At 39.6% G+C, this 17,591-nt stretch overlaps 1 protein-coding gene across 6 annotated transcripts in view; it reads left to right on the top strand.

The window, feature by feature from the left end:
* cfap92 (cilia and flagella associated protein 92 (putative)) overlaps positions 1 to 17,591 on the top strand; it is a 126,062-nt gene that overhangs the window by 86,238 nt on the left and 22,233 nt on the right. For 5 of the 6 annotated variants that reach the window (XM_062973834.1, XM_016991618.2, XM_062973832.1 and 2 more), the window contains 4 exons: positions 2,635 to 2,822; positions 5,879 to 6,049; positions 12,893 to 13,077; positions 14,428 to 15,332. In XM_062973834.1, coding sequence (XP_062829904.1) covers positions 2,635 to 2,822; positions 5,879 to 6,049; positions 12,893 to 13,077; positions 14,428 to 15,332 — 1,449 coding nt within the window. The remainder of the gene's footprint in view (positions 1 to 2,634; positions 2,823 to 5,878; positions 6,050 to 12,892; positions 13,078 to 14,427; positions 15,333 to 17,591) is intronic. The other variant, XM_062973835.1, reaches the window with a different exon arrangement.

Raw genomic sequence — 17,591 nt, 5'->3', positions numbered from 1 at the left:
GACAGAGATGATAATCCAGTAACCATCCAGTGAGGTTGAACCTGGTTCAACCTCACTGGATAGTATGGAATTCACTCCCACCAGAGCTGTGGCTTGGGCAGAGTGTATGAACAGCTCAGCAGAATCCAGACCTGGTCCGAAGCAGCAGTGCTTCACCTGGGCCCCTGATTTCCATGACAGTGAAGATGATACCCAAGTAGATGTTGTCACTTGTTCCCTCCAACCACCCTTTCTCCTAGGCCCCAGCAGCACTGACCATTTAATGCAGTTTGAAGCTAGCAATGGCCAGACAACAAACTTCTACAAAACTGCATGAAAGAAAGCCTGTAATGCACACCGGTGTTCTGTGATTTGTGTAATCACCATCCTGGCCTCAAACTGGTTCCAGGATTTCTTATGTATTTATCATCTGCACAACCAATCTAATTTCTTCAATGATGGTTTGAAATTGACTTAATTGGTCAGTGTAGATGTGCCCCCAATGAGATTTGCCATGGTATCTCAAAGCCATGGTATCTTTCTTTCTAAATGGAAAGAAACTCAGGATCCAGCTTATAACAGAAGGCTCTTTCAGTGTGGTGCCTTTTAAAAATTGCTGTAGTTTTACATGCTTTTACTGTAGTAAAGTCATGGTATTTGTGTTAAAGTGCTGAGCTGCTGAACTTGCGGACCAAAAGGTCCCAGGTTCAAATCCTGGGAGCGGAATGAGCGCCTGCTGTTAGCCCCAGCTCCTGCCAACCTAGCAGTTCGAAAACATGCAAATATGAGTAGATCAATAGGTACCGCTCTGGCGGGAAGGTAACCGCGCTCCATGCAATCATGCCGGCCACATGACCTTGGAGGTGTCTACGGACAACGCCGGCTCTTCGGCTTAGCAATGGAGATGAGTACCAACTCCCAGAGTCGGTCATGACTGAAATTAACGTCAGGGGAAACATTTACCTTTACCTATATTAGTTTTTACTCAAATCTATGTTGTGAGCTGCCTTGGGTCCTATTTTGGGGAAAAGATGGAATATAAATTAAAATAATAAGTAAATACATTTTTGAGATTTTAAAACCTCATAAATTTGCTTGCTCCATTAATTCTTACCTGGAAGTGCCATGGATCATGCCTAGAAGTGTATGAAATCAGACAGGTTTCATAACTTTTGTGGAGTTTCAAAATAATTTGTTTCAGTTATCATTTTCATATATTTTGACCTGCTGAATTTTAATACATGTCTGCATATGTGAGATAGACTCTGTGTTGACCCTAAAACCAAAGGTAGTGGCCAAGAAGGCTGAAAACTCCCAAACAGCATAAACATGCTACTGAAGCCATGGTTTCTTGTCAATTCTGGTTAAATTTTGAAGACTAGATCTATTATAATTTGTTTCAAAGGTGCCTGTAGAGGCAACAGTGGAAACATTTCAAAGTGGTGGTGAACTGATAGTTTGTTAGTATATTTGAATGTATATTTGGGATACCAACTTTGTTAGTATGTTTTTTTTTCTAATATTCCATATTTGTTGTTAATACATAAAATCTTTGCAGTTTGAAACTCCTTGAAAACATCTTGAGTAATTTGTATTTAGATAGCAGGAGTATAGTGATAAAAATAATTTAATTTAATAATGTTATATTTCAGTTTTACAGTTTTCTAATGATTAGAGATTGATGGATTGTCACCTTGTTGTGGTGAGAGGGCTTGTGTGTTCCAGTGAACCTGCAGGCGGAACCACTGGAGTCATACACTGCGGGGGGGGGGGGGGTGCAGGGGAGGTTCCAGACCTAGCACAATCTGAAGACCTCAACAGCGGATAAAGCAGAAGATAACATGGTACATATTACAACGGCTGTGAAGGCAGGAGAAGGCTGCAACAGATTGAGAAGCCACTGTTGTCGTATTAACCACGCCACTGGTTGGGACCCTCACTCTGTGAAGACTGTGCATTTATTGGCTGTGCACTGACCTCCACACATTAAAAAACGAATGCACAGGCATCTTCCATCATACTTGGATAACGAGAGATCGCATAACAGATTAGAGCAACAAGAATAACATTTCTAAAAAGTCATAAATGAACAAAAATCACAACTCATACCCACAATGTATATAAATGAATATAAATAATGTGTGAATTTCACTTATTCACTCTTGGTATAAGAATGTCTTGCTTCAGAAAACTGCATTTTAATGAATTTTCAATTTGATGTTTTCTCATGTTTTAAATTCTGATTAGATATAGCTGAAACATGATGCCTTATTGACTGTCATTTTAATGTTATTAGAAATAATGAATATGCAGTTTCTTTGAAACTATGTATATTCAGTTTCAAACTAACTTTGGTATTGTTTATGCTCTTGTCAAAATTCTCAATTTTCATGTTTTACCTCGTTCAAGTAGTACTTCTGAATTATTGTCATGTGTATGCATATATCTGTCAGTCATATTGTAATATCCGCCTTGCTTTCCAAAATCTAAGCCCAGTTGACTTAAGAGTTAATATGGTTTACCACATACAAATTCTTGTGATTTTCTACAAGTTGAATTACTACTTTAATTTCTGTTATACAAGCATGCATTTATAATGTTTCCTCACTAAACTTCATGACCTTTCTTTTTCTCCTACCTTTGTTTTTCTTCAAGCATGGTCAGTTTTTCTGGCAGCATACCTTCTTCTCTTAAGGAAAGAACTATCCAGGAGGCCAAAGTTATAAAGCAGAAGCTCAATTTAAAACCTTGTGTCAGGGTTACAAGCTCTGCAAAGTCGGCTGCAGCAAAATTACCAACCCATGGAGCAACTCATGGAGAGAAGAATGAGTCAGTGGCTGGAGGTGAGTATAGAAATGATAGTCCTGTGATTGAAAGTTTACTTGGAGGTACATGACCTTACTGAGGCTTACTTCCAAATTAATGTATTTAGATTTGAAGTCTTATTGCTATAAATTAGGAGCCCAATTACGGCAATAGATAATGATGTTGGAGAAAATGGAAGGAAAAAGGAAGAGGGGCTGACCAAGGGCAAGATGGGAAAATTGTATCCTTGAAGTGACTGGCTTGAACTTGAAGGAGCTGGGGGTGGCAATGGCCAACAGGGAGCTCTGTCATGGGCTGGTCCATGAGGTCATGAAGAGTCGGAAGCAACTGAATGAAGAAACAACAATCAAGCTTCCTATTGTAGTGAAGGGGTTGCAAAAACATGAAAGCCCAAATCCATGTCCAGAGTCAGCATGATGTAGTAGTCTGAGCACTGGATGAAGACTCTGGAAACGGGTACAAAGCCCTTTTGGCCATGGAAACTCACTGGGTGACCTTGGGCAAGTCACATTCTCTCAGGCTCAGGCACCATCCTCTGAACAAACCTTACCAAGAAAACCCAGGGATTAGTCTGCTTTAGGGTCTCCATAAGGTGGAAATGACTTCAAGACACATAATAAATAAGAACAAAAATAAAAATTCAGTCCTAGTCTTAGTTTGTGTAGACCTACTGTATCATTTGCCAAATGTTAAATCAACCAATTTGTGGGTTTTATTGATTGTGCTTTGTGCTAATTGTGCTAATTGACTATCAGTTAGTTTTAGGCTGAAGTCTACAAAATACGTGATGCTTTGCTAAACAAAGAAAGAGTTTGATAAGGCATCCTTAAATTAATGATATCATATGTTATTTTCCTCCATATTATAATCAGATATGCCTTTGTGTTTTTCCTGTAGTATATAATTTGTATTGTATATGCAATTGTACATGTATTATGTGTGGTGGTATTATTATTATTGTTGCTACTGTTACCAACATCTTTATTTCTTTCCCACCTTTCTCCCCATAAGGACTCAAGGTGGCTAACAAATACAACACACCTAATAAATTTTTTAAATAAGACAGCATATAAAAAAAAGATTTAAACAATTGAGGAGGGATACAAAACCTAAAATCCAGTTAAAATACAATAAATACTATTGAAATACATTCAAAGCTCACTGTCCCCCTCAAAAGCCCCACCCACAGCCATCCCAGCACTGTGCCCCTCATCCTCAGTAATTTCTGTTATCTGGCCACATAGTTTAGCCAGAGGATCCTCTCCTAAAGCCTTGTTAAAGCTTGCTGGTCCTTTGGGGAATTGATAATTGCTATGGATGTGGTCTTTCCTTTAATGGAAGCAAAAGTGAGGAGTTGTAAGGATCTTTTTTAGCCTTTCCTGCGTATAGATTAGGAGCAGGCATTTCTGCATGCTGAAGCGGAAGGGACTGTCTTTGTGGAGCTTAGATCTTTACCACCCATGTCTTGTTTGTATTGCTGCTTTAAGTCCCCTTTTCCTATGAGTCCAAAGATCCATGACTTACGAGATCGGTTCCAGGCGTTGCATCTTAATCCTCAAGTTGCCACTTCCCTTACAATGAAGGCACTTGGAATTCTTTCTTCCATACATTTTGATAAGCATCTACAGACTTTCTGCGATTGCTTGCTTGTGAAATTCACGCTTGGTGCATAGTGATTGGATTTCTTTTTCATTGTATTGTGCTTTAATTTTTTCCCTGTGCCTTTTTAAAAAAAAAAAAGGGAAGAAAGAGTGAAAAGTGCTAGATTGGTCTTGGTTAATTGCTTGACTTTCTAGATCTTTACTGTCCAAGGTGAATAACAAGGAGCTACTGACATGAACAATAAGCTCTGCTACCTTCTGTAAGGTCTAAAGTGGAATCTTCTTCCTCCCTCTGCCTGATCAAATAGTAGTACTTGCATTAAAAGGCAGAAAAAGAAAAAAAAAACGGGAAAAATGAAGAGATGGGGAAAGATCGTGGTGATGATTACCAAAAGGTACCTTTTTAGATGCCACATTTTGTAATTCTTCAGCAACCAGGGTGGGAATGGGGTAGTTTTGGTGCTATCATTCAAAAAAGCACTTTTAAAAAAACTCTGATATTATGTTAGTGCTTACAAGTGCTCAAAATTCTTGAAATACTTTGGCTAGTTATAACATTACAATAATGCTACAAGTCCATATGCTTCTGTGTGTTGCAGATGAGGGCGGGGGGGGGGACTAATACTGTGAAGACAGGAATGTCATGATTCATATATCATTGGCTTGTTGTGAAAACAAGGATTGGTAATAAAGCTTTTATTGAGATACTTCCCCCCCCCCCCCCTCCCGTGATAGCTCTTTCAGGAGTGAATTTCCCTTCTGAGGGGTAGATTTAACTCACGTCCTTTTGTCTCACCACTCATTCTTAGCTATGAGTCATTTGTAAGTCAAATGTTTGTAACTTGGGGAGTGCCTGTAATTCATTTTGCACAACAAATTATAAATCCCAGGATCCCACTGAATATAGCCAGATATGCTGAAATATGTTAAACCTATTATGTTAAATTTCTGACTTATTGTGACCCCAATGTGCCTCTTGCCAAGAGAACCTTTGCTCTTGCCTTCCACTGGGCTGAGTTGCCCAAGGTCTCCCAGTGGTTTACCACAGCTGAGCAGGGATTTGAACCCTAGTTTCCAGAGTAATATTCCAATGCTTAAACCATTATATCACTCGGATTGACTACAGAGTGTTTCAAAAAGATGGAGCCTATTTGAAATCACTATATCTCTGCAACCACGAACCTTCCATGAAGGAACCATTACCACCTGAAAGGGTGAGGCATAGAGTTTCAAGTGATTATTACATCAGTCATAACATAAGGCCTAGTGAGATATATTTCATTTGTAAAGATATTTTAGATTTGTTTCTGGCTCAAGATGGTTAATAAAACTTGGTAACTTCTTAAACCATTTGTAACTTTTTGTGTAATTGTAACATGTCCATTTTGAAACACCCTTTTATTACTGAGTAAGATTACCCAAATTCTTCAGATGTTGTATTTATCTAGTTTATCTACCATCTTCTCTTACAGTTCTCCTCCAGTTATCTGAAAGAAGGAAAACAATACATAAAATTAGCGTAGAAAAAAAACCTGTACTGAGCACTCATAGATCATTTGCTAAAGAAGCTGCTGCTCAGGCAGCACTGGCAAGGAAATTTGGAATAGCATTTTTGGAGCTTAGCCTCATGCCCCTACTCACAGGTATTTTTCTCCTTTCAGTACTGTTTAAGAGGGTGGTCAAAAATGGGTTGTTTGTTTATTTCTCTGTCTGATTAAAATGTTTTAAGTGATTTTCTGTAAAAGAGACTATGGAAAAATTCATTCCTTCTGCTGTGAGGAGATGGCTTTTAGTTCTGTGATGAAAAGGTATTGATATGGTTTCTCAAGAGGTTTCCTGTTGTGGGTACGATATATTCAAATTGGCGGAAGCCTGATATTATGCCTGATGCTACGTCAAGAGTTGGGTAGTGTTTTATAGTGGTTACAGTACAGCTGATGAATTGCTCTTTCGCGGAACAGGTGATGATGAATCTGTTGTTGGGATGAAACAGAGGAGCTTTGAAAACAAATCTGCTAAACTTACTATCCTGTGAAAAAAGGAGCAGCAACAACTTTTCAGCCCACCTGTTTATAGTTGTTTATGTTTAGTAATCAATCCCTAAGAGGCAAAAAGAAAGGATTGACTTTCTTCCTGGCCATAAAACATTCCCTACTGGTTGCCTGATAACAAATGTTAATAATTTGGGATTAGGGAACAACCTGAGGGAGTCTTATGTGGATAGTTCTGGCCTCTTGTGCAAACTCAGTAGTGACTTTACTTACTTAGGCGATCCCTCGTAGTTCGAGGATGATGGTCCTCCGTCTTTGCTATCTTGGGGATGGATCCGTAGATGGCTGAAGAGACCTATTCTTGATCTGCATGTTCTCCTGCAGTGAGGACATTGGTTTCCAGGTGGAAGGCGGTCTCGGTCAGGGTTGGCTTGACGGGCCTTCCTCTTGGCACGTTTCTCCCTTAAGCCCTCCATTCGTGCCGCAGCACTGCTAGTCACAGCTGACCTCCAATTAGAGCGCTCAAGGGCCAGGGCTCCCCAGTTCTCAGTGTCTATGCCACAGTTTTTAAGGCTGGCTTTAAGCCAATCTTTAAATCTCGTTTCCTGCCCACCAACATTACGTTTCCCGTTCTTGAGTGTGGAGTAGAGTAGCTGCTTTGGGAGACGGTGATCGGGCATTCGGACAACGTGGCCAATCCAGCAAAGTTGATGGCGTAGGGGCATCGCTTCAATGCTGGTGGTCTTTGCTTCCTCAAGCATGCTGACATTTGTTTGCCTGTCTTCCCAAGAGATTTGCAGGATTTTTCTGAGGCAACAGTGATGGAAATGCTCCAGGAGTTGGGTGTGACCGTAGACCGTCCATGTTTCGCAGGCGTAGGGTTGGGAGGACAATGGCTTTGTAAACAAGCACCTTGGTATCTCAACGGATGTCCCGATCATCAAACACTCTCTGCTTCATACGGGAAAATGCTGCACTCACAGAGCTCAGGCGGTGTTGTATTTCAGTGTCGATGTTGACTTTTGTGGAGAGGTGGCTGCCAAGGTAGCGGAAATGGTCAACATTTTCTAATGTTACACCATTAAACTGTATTCCTGGCATTGCAAAGGGATTAGCTGGTGCCTGTTGGAAGAGCACTTTGGTTTTCTCGATGTTCAGTGAGAGGCTGAGCTTCTCGTATGCTTCTGTGAAGGTGTTTAGAGTGGCTTGTAGGTCTTCTTCTGAAAGCGCACAGACTGCGTTGTCATCGGCATATTGGAGTTCTATAACAGATGTTGTGGTGATCTTGGTTTTGGCTTTCAGTCTGCTGAGGTTAAATAGCTTGCCATCTGTCTGATAGATGATTTCCACTCCAGTGGGAAGCTTCCCATCAACAAGGTGAAGTATCATAGCAATGAAGATGGAAAATAAGGTAGGGGCAATAACACATCCCTGCTTGACACCTGATTCCACCTTAAATGGGTCACTTTGGGAGCAGTTGCTGTCCAAGACTGTTGCCATCATGTCATCATGGAGGAGCTTCAGGATGTTCACAAATTTGTCAGGGCACCTAATTTTTTGGAGGATGGTCCAGAGAGCGCTTCAATTCACTCTGTAGTGATTTAGTAGTGAGTATCATGCCTGATTCATTGTGTGGAAGCACACTTATTGCAGACTGGGGAAATAAATTATACTTGCCTTTCTCTTCCCTTAGTGAGTAGGGCTTGAAAATGGATGGTCTCATGATGCAGAGGAGGGGCAATACCCTTCTTCAGTTGTGACCAAGCCTGCTTTTGTGTGACACATCTTTTATGTGAAGCTGAGTGTTACTTTCAGTTTCCTTCAGGATTCAGTCAATGCCAGCAGTCTATAGATTCTTTGCAGATGGTACATCACGGATATCGAAGGTTTAAATGAGACTGAGGAGGGTTTTTGTAGGAAGGTGGCAGTGATGCATTGGTGCTAGGATAGTAAGGAGGAGAGCTATGGATCTGTGATTTAGAGGACTGTTTCCTAGTGGACACAATTTGTCTGGACTCACTCAGCCACAGGCATTTGTGGTGTTGAGAGCTTGCTGGGCTCTCATAGTGAAATTAATGTGTTGAAAACAAGTATTAGAAAGCTGGGCCAGGATTAGGAAATTTAATTAATAAATTCAAAATTAAATTGTGACTTTATCAGAAAGATTAGGAGCTCTGTAGTGTTTTAATTATGTAATTTTAAAGTAATTGTTGTTTTTCTATAATTTGTATGTTTGGCATCAATTGTATATGTTGTGAGCCGCCCTGAGTCCCCTTCGGGGTGAAAAGGGTGGGATATAAATGAAGTAAATAAGCAAATAAATAAATATAGTGAACAGTATGTATATAATTGTGGAATAACAATCTATCCAGGACCGAGGATGAATAAAGTATGCTTGAATAGTTTAAAGTGTCATCCTAAATCGTATAAAGAAAGGCAGTATGGTTTCTGAGATTAGTCATTCTGGTATTTGTTAATGGTTGTAAATGAGACCTTATTAAGTAAAAGAAATCTGGCATATTAACAAAAAGGTTGCAAGGTTGCATTACAGGACTGACAAAATGGAATGACTCAAGAGTGTTTCATTATCTGAATATTTTGCTTACAGAAAGGAAAAACCTGTTGGTTAAAAAACCTATTGTATCACACCCCTTCTGATTAAGGCCCTGCTCTTGGTCCCACCTGTCTCGCAAATGCGGCTGGTGGGAACGAGGGACAGGGCCTTCTCGGTGGTGGCTCCCCGGCTGTGGAACACCCTCCCTAGCAACATCCAACAAACCCCGACTCTTCTGGGCTTTAGAAAAGCTTTAAAGACATGGCTGTGTGCCCAAGCATTTGAGTCAACATGGTCTGAATCAAGGTTTACTCACGAGGTTCCAGATGAATGGATTCAATTAAATAGATGTTTTAAAATTTTATAATGTGTTTTAATAGTGTTATTGACTGATTTGTATGTATTGTTTTGATCTTAATGATTGTGTTTTGGGCATTAAAATTTTGCCGACTTTTGTAAGCCGCCTTGAGTCCCCCTTGGGTGAGAAAGGCGGGGTAAAAATGCTGCAAATAAATAAATAAATAAATAAGCAGTGTGCATTAAATGTAGGGTTGTTTGATGTGTGTTTTTCCTAAATTAATCTTAGAACAGGAGGATCATCTATGTATTTTAATGCACCCTATAACTCCCCATCGCCATTGCTATAAGCAGATGGTTTGCAATTGCTCTGCCTTAGTTTTGTCCTGCTGATATGTAGAGCAGAATCAATGAGGAACAATGACAGCAGTAACATTTCATACAGTTGCGTGCCAAAACGTAGTCGCTTAAAGGGGAAACACTTTCGAAATAGCTTTTTGAGATAAAGAGAGCATTCTTCTGTTTGTAAATCACTTTGTTTTGAGAGTTTTGACTACTGTTAAAAGCTTAATACAGGTATTTCCCCAGCATGCTATGCTGTTAAGCAGTTTCAGCTCATACAGGTTTTCAAACTTTGAGCATATTCTTTTTGACATCTTTGCTGAACAGCAGAGATTGCCTGCAAGGTAAAATATTTCATAGTAAGTTCACTTTCATTAGAAATGCAAGGGCACATAGCAACAGCAGCAGTCCCCTGAGACCGCATGCTGCTTTGCTGGTTTAGTTGACACCTTGCATACAAAATTACCTTCCTGCTGCAACTTTCCTGATGTTTTGTTCTTAATTAAAGCTGAAGCTTCAAGGGCATTGATAAATTTAATTGAATGGCTGTCTGGTAAATTCAGAGCTTCTTTCATTTTTTTTCCTATACAGTTTAATTTTATTCATCCAGTGCTACTGATATTTAAAGTTACAAGCTTTCTCCACTCAATTGTGTTGAAGTTAAAGCCTGTCTGTAAAGGATGTGCCAAAATGCATACTAAAAACATTCTAACATTCTCCTTCCTTTGTGGCTGCATATAGACGAAGTTCTTTAATACTACAGTTCCTTCAAATTGCCACCCCTACTGGAAACATGTTTTCCATGTTTAACGAAATTATTCCTGCCGATCTTTAGGCTCCCCCTCCTGGTACCCTATGAAATATCCAAATCAGACGACAACTTCAGAAATTGGCCATTGACAAACTGAATCACCTTTTAAAATTCTAGATTCCCTTTTTATTCATTTGATGAAATTCAGAACATAACTTCTTTAGGAGGAGATGGCTGAGAATTCATGAAGGAGGAAGGAGAGAATGCCTGAAGTAGGGTAGGCAAAGAATAGCCCTAGGGACACATGTGCCCTGCCAGGGAAATGTGTGTGGTCCTTTACCGATGCACACACTCAGAAATGTATCTCACTTCCAGAGGAGTGAATTTTTTCTCCTGCCTGCCCCAAGAGTGGCCATATACTTTTAAAGTTGCAGGATCCTTCCACTATGTGTGCACTCTCTCACCTCTCAATTTTTCAAAACCAGAATTGGATTTCTATCCATCTGTAGTTTTATTTTCCGATTTTGGCATTTTTGGCAATCTATGGCTCATTGCTCCAGTTACCACACTGTTCTTGAGGATTGTTAAAGGGGTATCAAATGGGAACATGCTCTGGGAATTCCTTGGAAGGTGCCATAGTGGGGAAAATGGTTAAAGAAGTCATTGCAAATGTTGATTAAGACTAGATTAAAATTGATGGTGACTTCTAAGCTATTGAAAGATGAAACACCTGACCGGGGGGGGGGGGTCGGGGAGATGCTTATAGGCAGGAAGGGTAAAATTTAAAACAGGATTGGATGATGTCTGATAAAAATATCTACTGTAATCTGAACTGAGGACAACTGTGGCCCTAGATGAGTACAGTGTTCCCTCACTACTTCGCGGTTTCGCTGTTTCGCGGTTTTTCAATAAACTGTAAAAGAATATTATAAATCACAAAAATTACAATTTACAGGCTAAGGAAGGGAGGAAGGAGAAGCCAAAGGGTGAGAAAAGGAGCCCAAGCGGCAGAAGAGGAGAAGGAGGTGATTTATCAACACACAATTAGTTGTTAAAGACTTAAAATAGTGTATACATACTAAAATAATGTATAAATATTAAAATAAATATCGTGTCCCTATTTCGCGGATTTTCACTTATTGCGGGTGGTCCTGGAACGTAACCCCAGTGATAAGTGAGGGAACACTGTACTTTCTGTAAGGAAAGGTAATTGGATGGACAGGAAAAGTCTAGGCAGTGCAAACCTATCAAATATGTATTAGTCATACTAGGGAACAAATATACATAATTTCATCAAGTGCATTACTTTGGCAGTAAGAAGGTGGTTCACTCACTCTTGACCAGTTGATATTGCTTTAACTGCCAGGACTGTATCCTGTGTAATCTTGGGATTTGTCGTTTCAAGAAGTAGTTACAGTTCTGTCCTAGAGGGCTGTGATTCTGTACTCCAATGACAGTTAAAGCAGTATCAAACAGTATGGATACACCAGTCGCAAACAACCACACTGATGGAAGGCATCAGGAGAAACTTGGTTCTCCCCTTCCATCAGTACATCATTCAACAGCAGTTCCTAGCACCAACACTTTCCTACCTACATAAATAATGTTTTTAAAAGTAATTCTAGGCTATTTTGCTACAAAAAAATCCCAAGGACTTGCATAATAATAATAATCATCATCATCATCATCACAACAACAAAGTATTGATTGGCCAAATTGCCATGAGATCTGAATGTTGATTGATGAAATTGCCTACCCAGCCTCCCTGCCAGCTTCAACAGGGAGTCTAGAGGCTCTGTGTTGGATACAAAAGCAGCCAATCAGCTCCAATCAGCAATAAGGTTTTCTGCTGTGAGAGTTCTTGAGTCTTTCAGTAGTCTGGAAGAGTTCAGTGTCCAACAGTCAGTGTGGTATAGCAGTTGAGAGTTGGTTCGTACATGGAAGCATTTAGGTGTAACATGCTTGTTGATTCTAGATTAATCATTTTCAGTCTTAAGTCCTTCTCAGGGATATTGTGTAAATTGGACAAGGGTAGGGAATTGTTCCAAACTGCTGGAAGGCAAAGCAAACCAAATGCCATAAGCTAAGTATAAGGAACAGTGGAACTCCTTGAGGTGGTGTACAGTTTTTTGTTGAAGTAAATATATGGTTTCATGAAGTCAAATGTGTGGTGGTCTCCAAGCAATTCCTTTTACACATTTCTTTGAATCTAACAAACAGATTAAAAAAAGAATCAAAACACATTGCACCCCAATAAATGGTATTTAATTGTTGCTCTTTTGTTGTCCTTTCTGTTTATTTCTTCTTGGAACTGTTCTTCTTTGCAACGCTATCTGGGTTGGCAAGAGCAGTGCAGCACTTAGCTCTTTTGTTCTCGCTTTCCTCATTTTTGAGCTTCTTGTCACTTGCTTGAGATGCTAAAGTGGCTACAGTGTTGGTGTGATCCATCTGGAAGACAGGCTGTTCAACAGTGATGCAGAACATCATGCTTTTTAAGCACAGCTGTTTCTACGGTCATTATATACATTAAGTTCCCCTGCTCCTCTTCCAGGAGAACGCTATGTGGCAAGTCAACTGAAAGAGAAGTCCTTTAAACTTTTTGATGCATACTTAAGCTTCTCAGTGGATAATGCACTCATGACTGAGAAACAGAAACGAGAATTAAACCCATTGATAATCAGGATTAAGTCAGCAAGAGGCTTACCAGCCACTCCTGTTCCAATTGAAGTGTTGCAGGTATTTCAGAACATTCTTACTTTTGGTTCTGCATATCTAAGTAACAAGTGGCATTCTTGGAGAAATGAGCAAAACGTACTTTTTGAATTTGTGGGTTTTGATTTATAAAAAGTGACAGCCCTCCACATTCATTGGGATTAGGGACCCCAGGACCCCCTTCAATGTGCAAAACTAGAATCATAGAATCATAGAATCATAGAATAGCAGAGTTGGAAGAGACCACATGGGCCATCTAGTCCAACCCCCTGCTAAGAAGCAGGAAATCGCATTCAAAGCACCCCCGACAGATGGCCATCCAGCCTCTGCTTAAAAGCCTCCAAGGAAGGAGCCTCCACCACGGCCCCGGGGAGAGAGTTCCACTGTCGAACAGCTCTCACAGTGAGGAAGTTCTTCCTGATGTTCAGGTGGAATCTCCTTTCCTGTAGTTTGAAGCCATTGTTCCGTGTCCTAGTCTGCAGGGCAGCAGAAAACAAGCTTGCTCCCTCTTCCCTATGACTTCCCTTCACATATTTGTACATGGCTATCATGTCTATGAATAAATGAATTGATATTTTTTTTCCTGAGAGACTAACTCCTAAATAGGTGTCAAGACAAGACACGATAGAACTTTGTGACACTCCATGACATAAGTATAATGGAGCTAAGCAGACATTTCTCATCATTCTCTTTTGAAGTTCATGTATCAGATATTAGCAGAGGCACTCAAATATATTGTTTTAGGTATGAGATCCATAAGAATACAGTAATTGATGGTGTGCTTAACACCGGGTTCAAGAGAAATGTGGACTCACACAGTCTACCTTTCCTGATTCCTGATAATAACCCTTCAGAACCAAAGAAATTTTAATCTCCAAATATAATTAGAGGTGAGAAAAGTTATGTATGTTGCAACCATCTAACTACATAATGACTGTTCTTATGTGAGATGGTTCCATTTTATGGTTCCATAGGTATGAAATTCAAGAGGGTCTTCTTCAGTTGAGTTTTTTCCCGGTATGGCATGTGGAACTGCTTGTAGTCTCTGTGGTCTCATCTACACTGCCATATAATGCAGTTCAATGCACTTAAACTGCATTATGAAATGCATTATATGGCAGTGTAGATGGGGCCTATGTTTGGCCTTTCTAGCTGCCAATTTGATTCTAACAAATTTCTCCATAGTAAGGTTTTTGATGTTTTAGCTGGGCTTTTGCATGGTAGTGGTGATGTACTATTGCTATTTGTAGCTGTTTATTGCACAGTGATTGAGTTATTTGTAGAAAAGCGGGGGAGGGGGTAGATGTGGAGGTAGGGAAGTGATTTAAATAACTAAAGTATTTACAAAAATAATATTCTCTCTCTTTTTGGCAGAGTTCATGTGTTCCTGTTTATTGCAAATACAAATTCCATAACATGCCTCCCCATCAGACTCAGGGTCGAGATCATGGAACTGAAGTCTTCTTTAAGGATATGAATGTGATTTTGATAGGCACTTTAAAACCTGAAGAACTAAGTGAATATCTCAGAGGGCCACCCCTGGAAATTGAAGTTCATGACCGAGACAAGAAAATGGAAGCAATCAAAACAAAGCCTTCTTTGTTTGGTGAGGAGCCAGGAGACAGCAAACTCAGTAATTTGAGTTTCAGCAACATCAATTTTAGATACATGCTTCAGAGTTCTTTTTCAGAGGAGATTTGGCATCCTTATGGGGTAGCAAGAATCAGCCTGGTTGACTTACTGCTGGGTGAGAAGACCTTGAATTTCATTGTACCCATTCAGAACTGCTCAGTCCAGGATACCGCTGTTTGCCAGGGAGAAAATATTGCTGAGAAGGACAGGGGAGGAGATGGTTCCCAAGTTATCCAGTTACCGATGGGCCATTATGTCAATGCAGAGTCACATCTTAAAGTGAGAGTTGAAATAACTGTACCATTAAGTCCAGAGGATGAATTAGATGACTCCGAAACATCACATTGCCCCTATGGTTGCATCATCTATATTTTTGACTATAAAAATACATCACTCTTAAGTTACTTGCTGGAGGAGATTACCAAAATTAATGCGGAAGCTCTGCAGCTTGATTCTTATCCTCTGCCCATAATTCTACAATACTCTCTCAATACTTTAAAACTAGACCATAAACTTCCTTATGAAGATGTTTCTCAACTGGATATTATTACTGGATTTCATATACTGGATGGGTCCATTCATCTGTTAGTCTTGGAAGGCCTCAAGAACAAAGGACTTAAGAAACTGTGGAATAAAAAGATTGATAGGTAATCAAAACCATTTTATTAGCACACCTGTTCTCTTCTGTAGCGATCTTTTTGCAAAGATAAGTTATTGAGGTCTCATATTTACTATGCTAGTTAAGGTCCTGCAGCACAGCAATAGTTGTGGCTATCTGTTTTCTGATCTGTCCCCCAATATCCACCTTAAAATCCATGGAGCTCTGCAGAGCTGGCAAGTGGGACGCTGGAGGACGATGCCCACAAGTCAGCTGCAGTGCAAGGATCAGAAGCAGGCACCCCTCCAATGTTGTGTTGCACTTCCTTGCCCCATTGCAGCCTGCTGGCAAGAGAGGGCTGGATGTGTTACTTTTCAGCACCTGCTCAGCAGCCCCACAGAAGACAATCCCAGGCTGGATTTTATGGTGGGTTTGAGGAGCTTTTACAATGATACTACTGTATAACTGTGAATGTGAAAAGAAAAGATTCACAAGGTTGTATAAATAACCTATGATGTCGCAACTGAATAACAGGTTGCCATCCGCTGTTGATAAGTGGGATATACATTATAGTTTCTGCAGCTCTCGCTCTCTTTTTTCTGTAGGTAGATATAACAAATCTAAGATATAACTATAAACCTACTATGGTATATGTTTATTTATCTTAGAGAAATATTTGTTTAATTGCTTTAGTGTCTGTTGACTGTTTATTGTTTTGTTCTGCACTTGTATTTTGTATGTCACACCTTGAGTGTTCTGTGAGCCGCCCCAAGTCCCTCTGAGAGATGGTGGGATATAAATAAAGTTTTATTATTATTATATTATTATAGCAGCATTTCCTTCTCCTCTGTAGTGAGTTCTCATATAGCAGGAGATTAAAATCAATTTATCTCTTAAATGATCTGATTTGTTAAATGATGGCACTTTTGCTAGGCCATGCTACTTCAAAATGGATTAATTTCTTTTATGTATTTGTGCACTTACATAACTAATATGTTAGGAAGTTTTGAACAAAATTATCAGCTTTACCATTTGCAGAAACCCTTTACTTAGCAGATTCCTATAATGTAGCTGATCATTCATATGGGCATAGGAGGTGGTCTTCTAGGATCCATACATGCAACATTATGACTACGTATGCCATCAAAAGTCAGCCCTGGTCAGCCTAAATGTGGCAATATTCAGGGTTCATGCTGTATTTTAATCAAATATCAGTGAAATATCCATTAAATCTATGAAAATAATGAGAGTTTGATTTAAAAAAATCCTGCTTAGTACAGGCTCTTTGTCATTTTATGCTGTTAGCCATGCTCTCTCAGCTTCAATGTGATATGGAACTTGCATTTGATGTCAACCTTCATGTTGGGAGCAAATGTATATGCTATTTTCCAGAGCTTGGAAAAATTATATTGTGGACTATGGCCCCTAGAATTGATGGGCAGGCATGGGAATCACTTGTGGCAATCACATGAATGCCTTTTTAAAATATAAATTGAGAGCCATAGAGTGGACTGTTGTAGTGGTGAGACATTAATGCTGATACTTATTTTTAAAGTCATTTTTTCTGCTACAAAACACAATTACGGTCTCATCTTGTCCAGTCTTCATAAGCTTTTATGACCCGCTTGAGCTGTTTGTAATCAAATGTCCTGAAACAACAGGTTCTTGTTCTGTTCATTTTGCGATTACGAACCAATCTTTTCCAGTAATTCTTTGGTTATTTTTCTCTCCCTTCAGTAATCCTCCCTGAGCTAAACCACCCTGGTGCTCGGAAGATAATAGAAAGAAGTCATGAAGGACTTCAATTTCATGCTTCTGTGCTAACACTCTAATGTACCAACGTTGCAAAGACAGTCTCAGCCACTGGCCCTTTTTAAAGGAGAGTTGTTTAAACAGAATAGAGAATGGAGGGGACAATTTTAAAGGCCAAGGCGGAATATGGGTCATAGCTTATCAGAGAATTGCAAGTAATATTGTAAAAGATGTCATTTCCATTGGCTCATATGGTAATTTTTTGTTCTGTGCTTTTTATTTCAAGCAAGCTTTGCATCCCCCTCATGCTGTTAAGTTTGTTGTTCTAATATCTTACAGAATAAATCCAGTTATGCTACAGTTAGGACAGTTAGTGATTAACTTAAGTTCATTTCTTTCAGTGCCCTACTTTAATTATGACTAAATATGGATCTAGCCTAATAGCTTACCTTGAATGATATACTTTTTCAAGATATATCTATTGTATTTACTGTTGGTTGGTTTGCAAGTTGGGTCCCATCTCAAATATGGTCATTATCGATTTGTTCAAATCCGA

The sequence above is a fragment of the Anolis carolinensis genome, chromosome 2, assembly GCF_035594765.1.
Source record: "Anolis carolinensis isolate JA03-04 chromosome 2, rAnoCar3.1.pri, whole genome shotgun sequence".
In the NCBI taxonomy this organism is placed as follows: Eukaryota; Metazoa; Chordata; class Lepidosauria; order Squamata; family Dactyloidae; genus Anolis; species Anolis carolinensis.
Note: the sequence above shows the minus strand (reverse complement) of the source record. Positions and strands in the feature narration are given on the sequence as shown.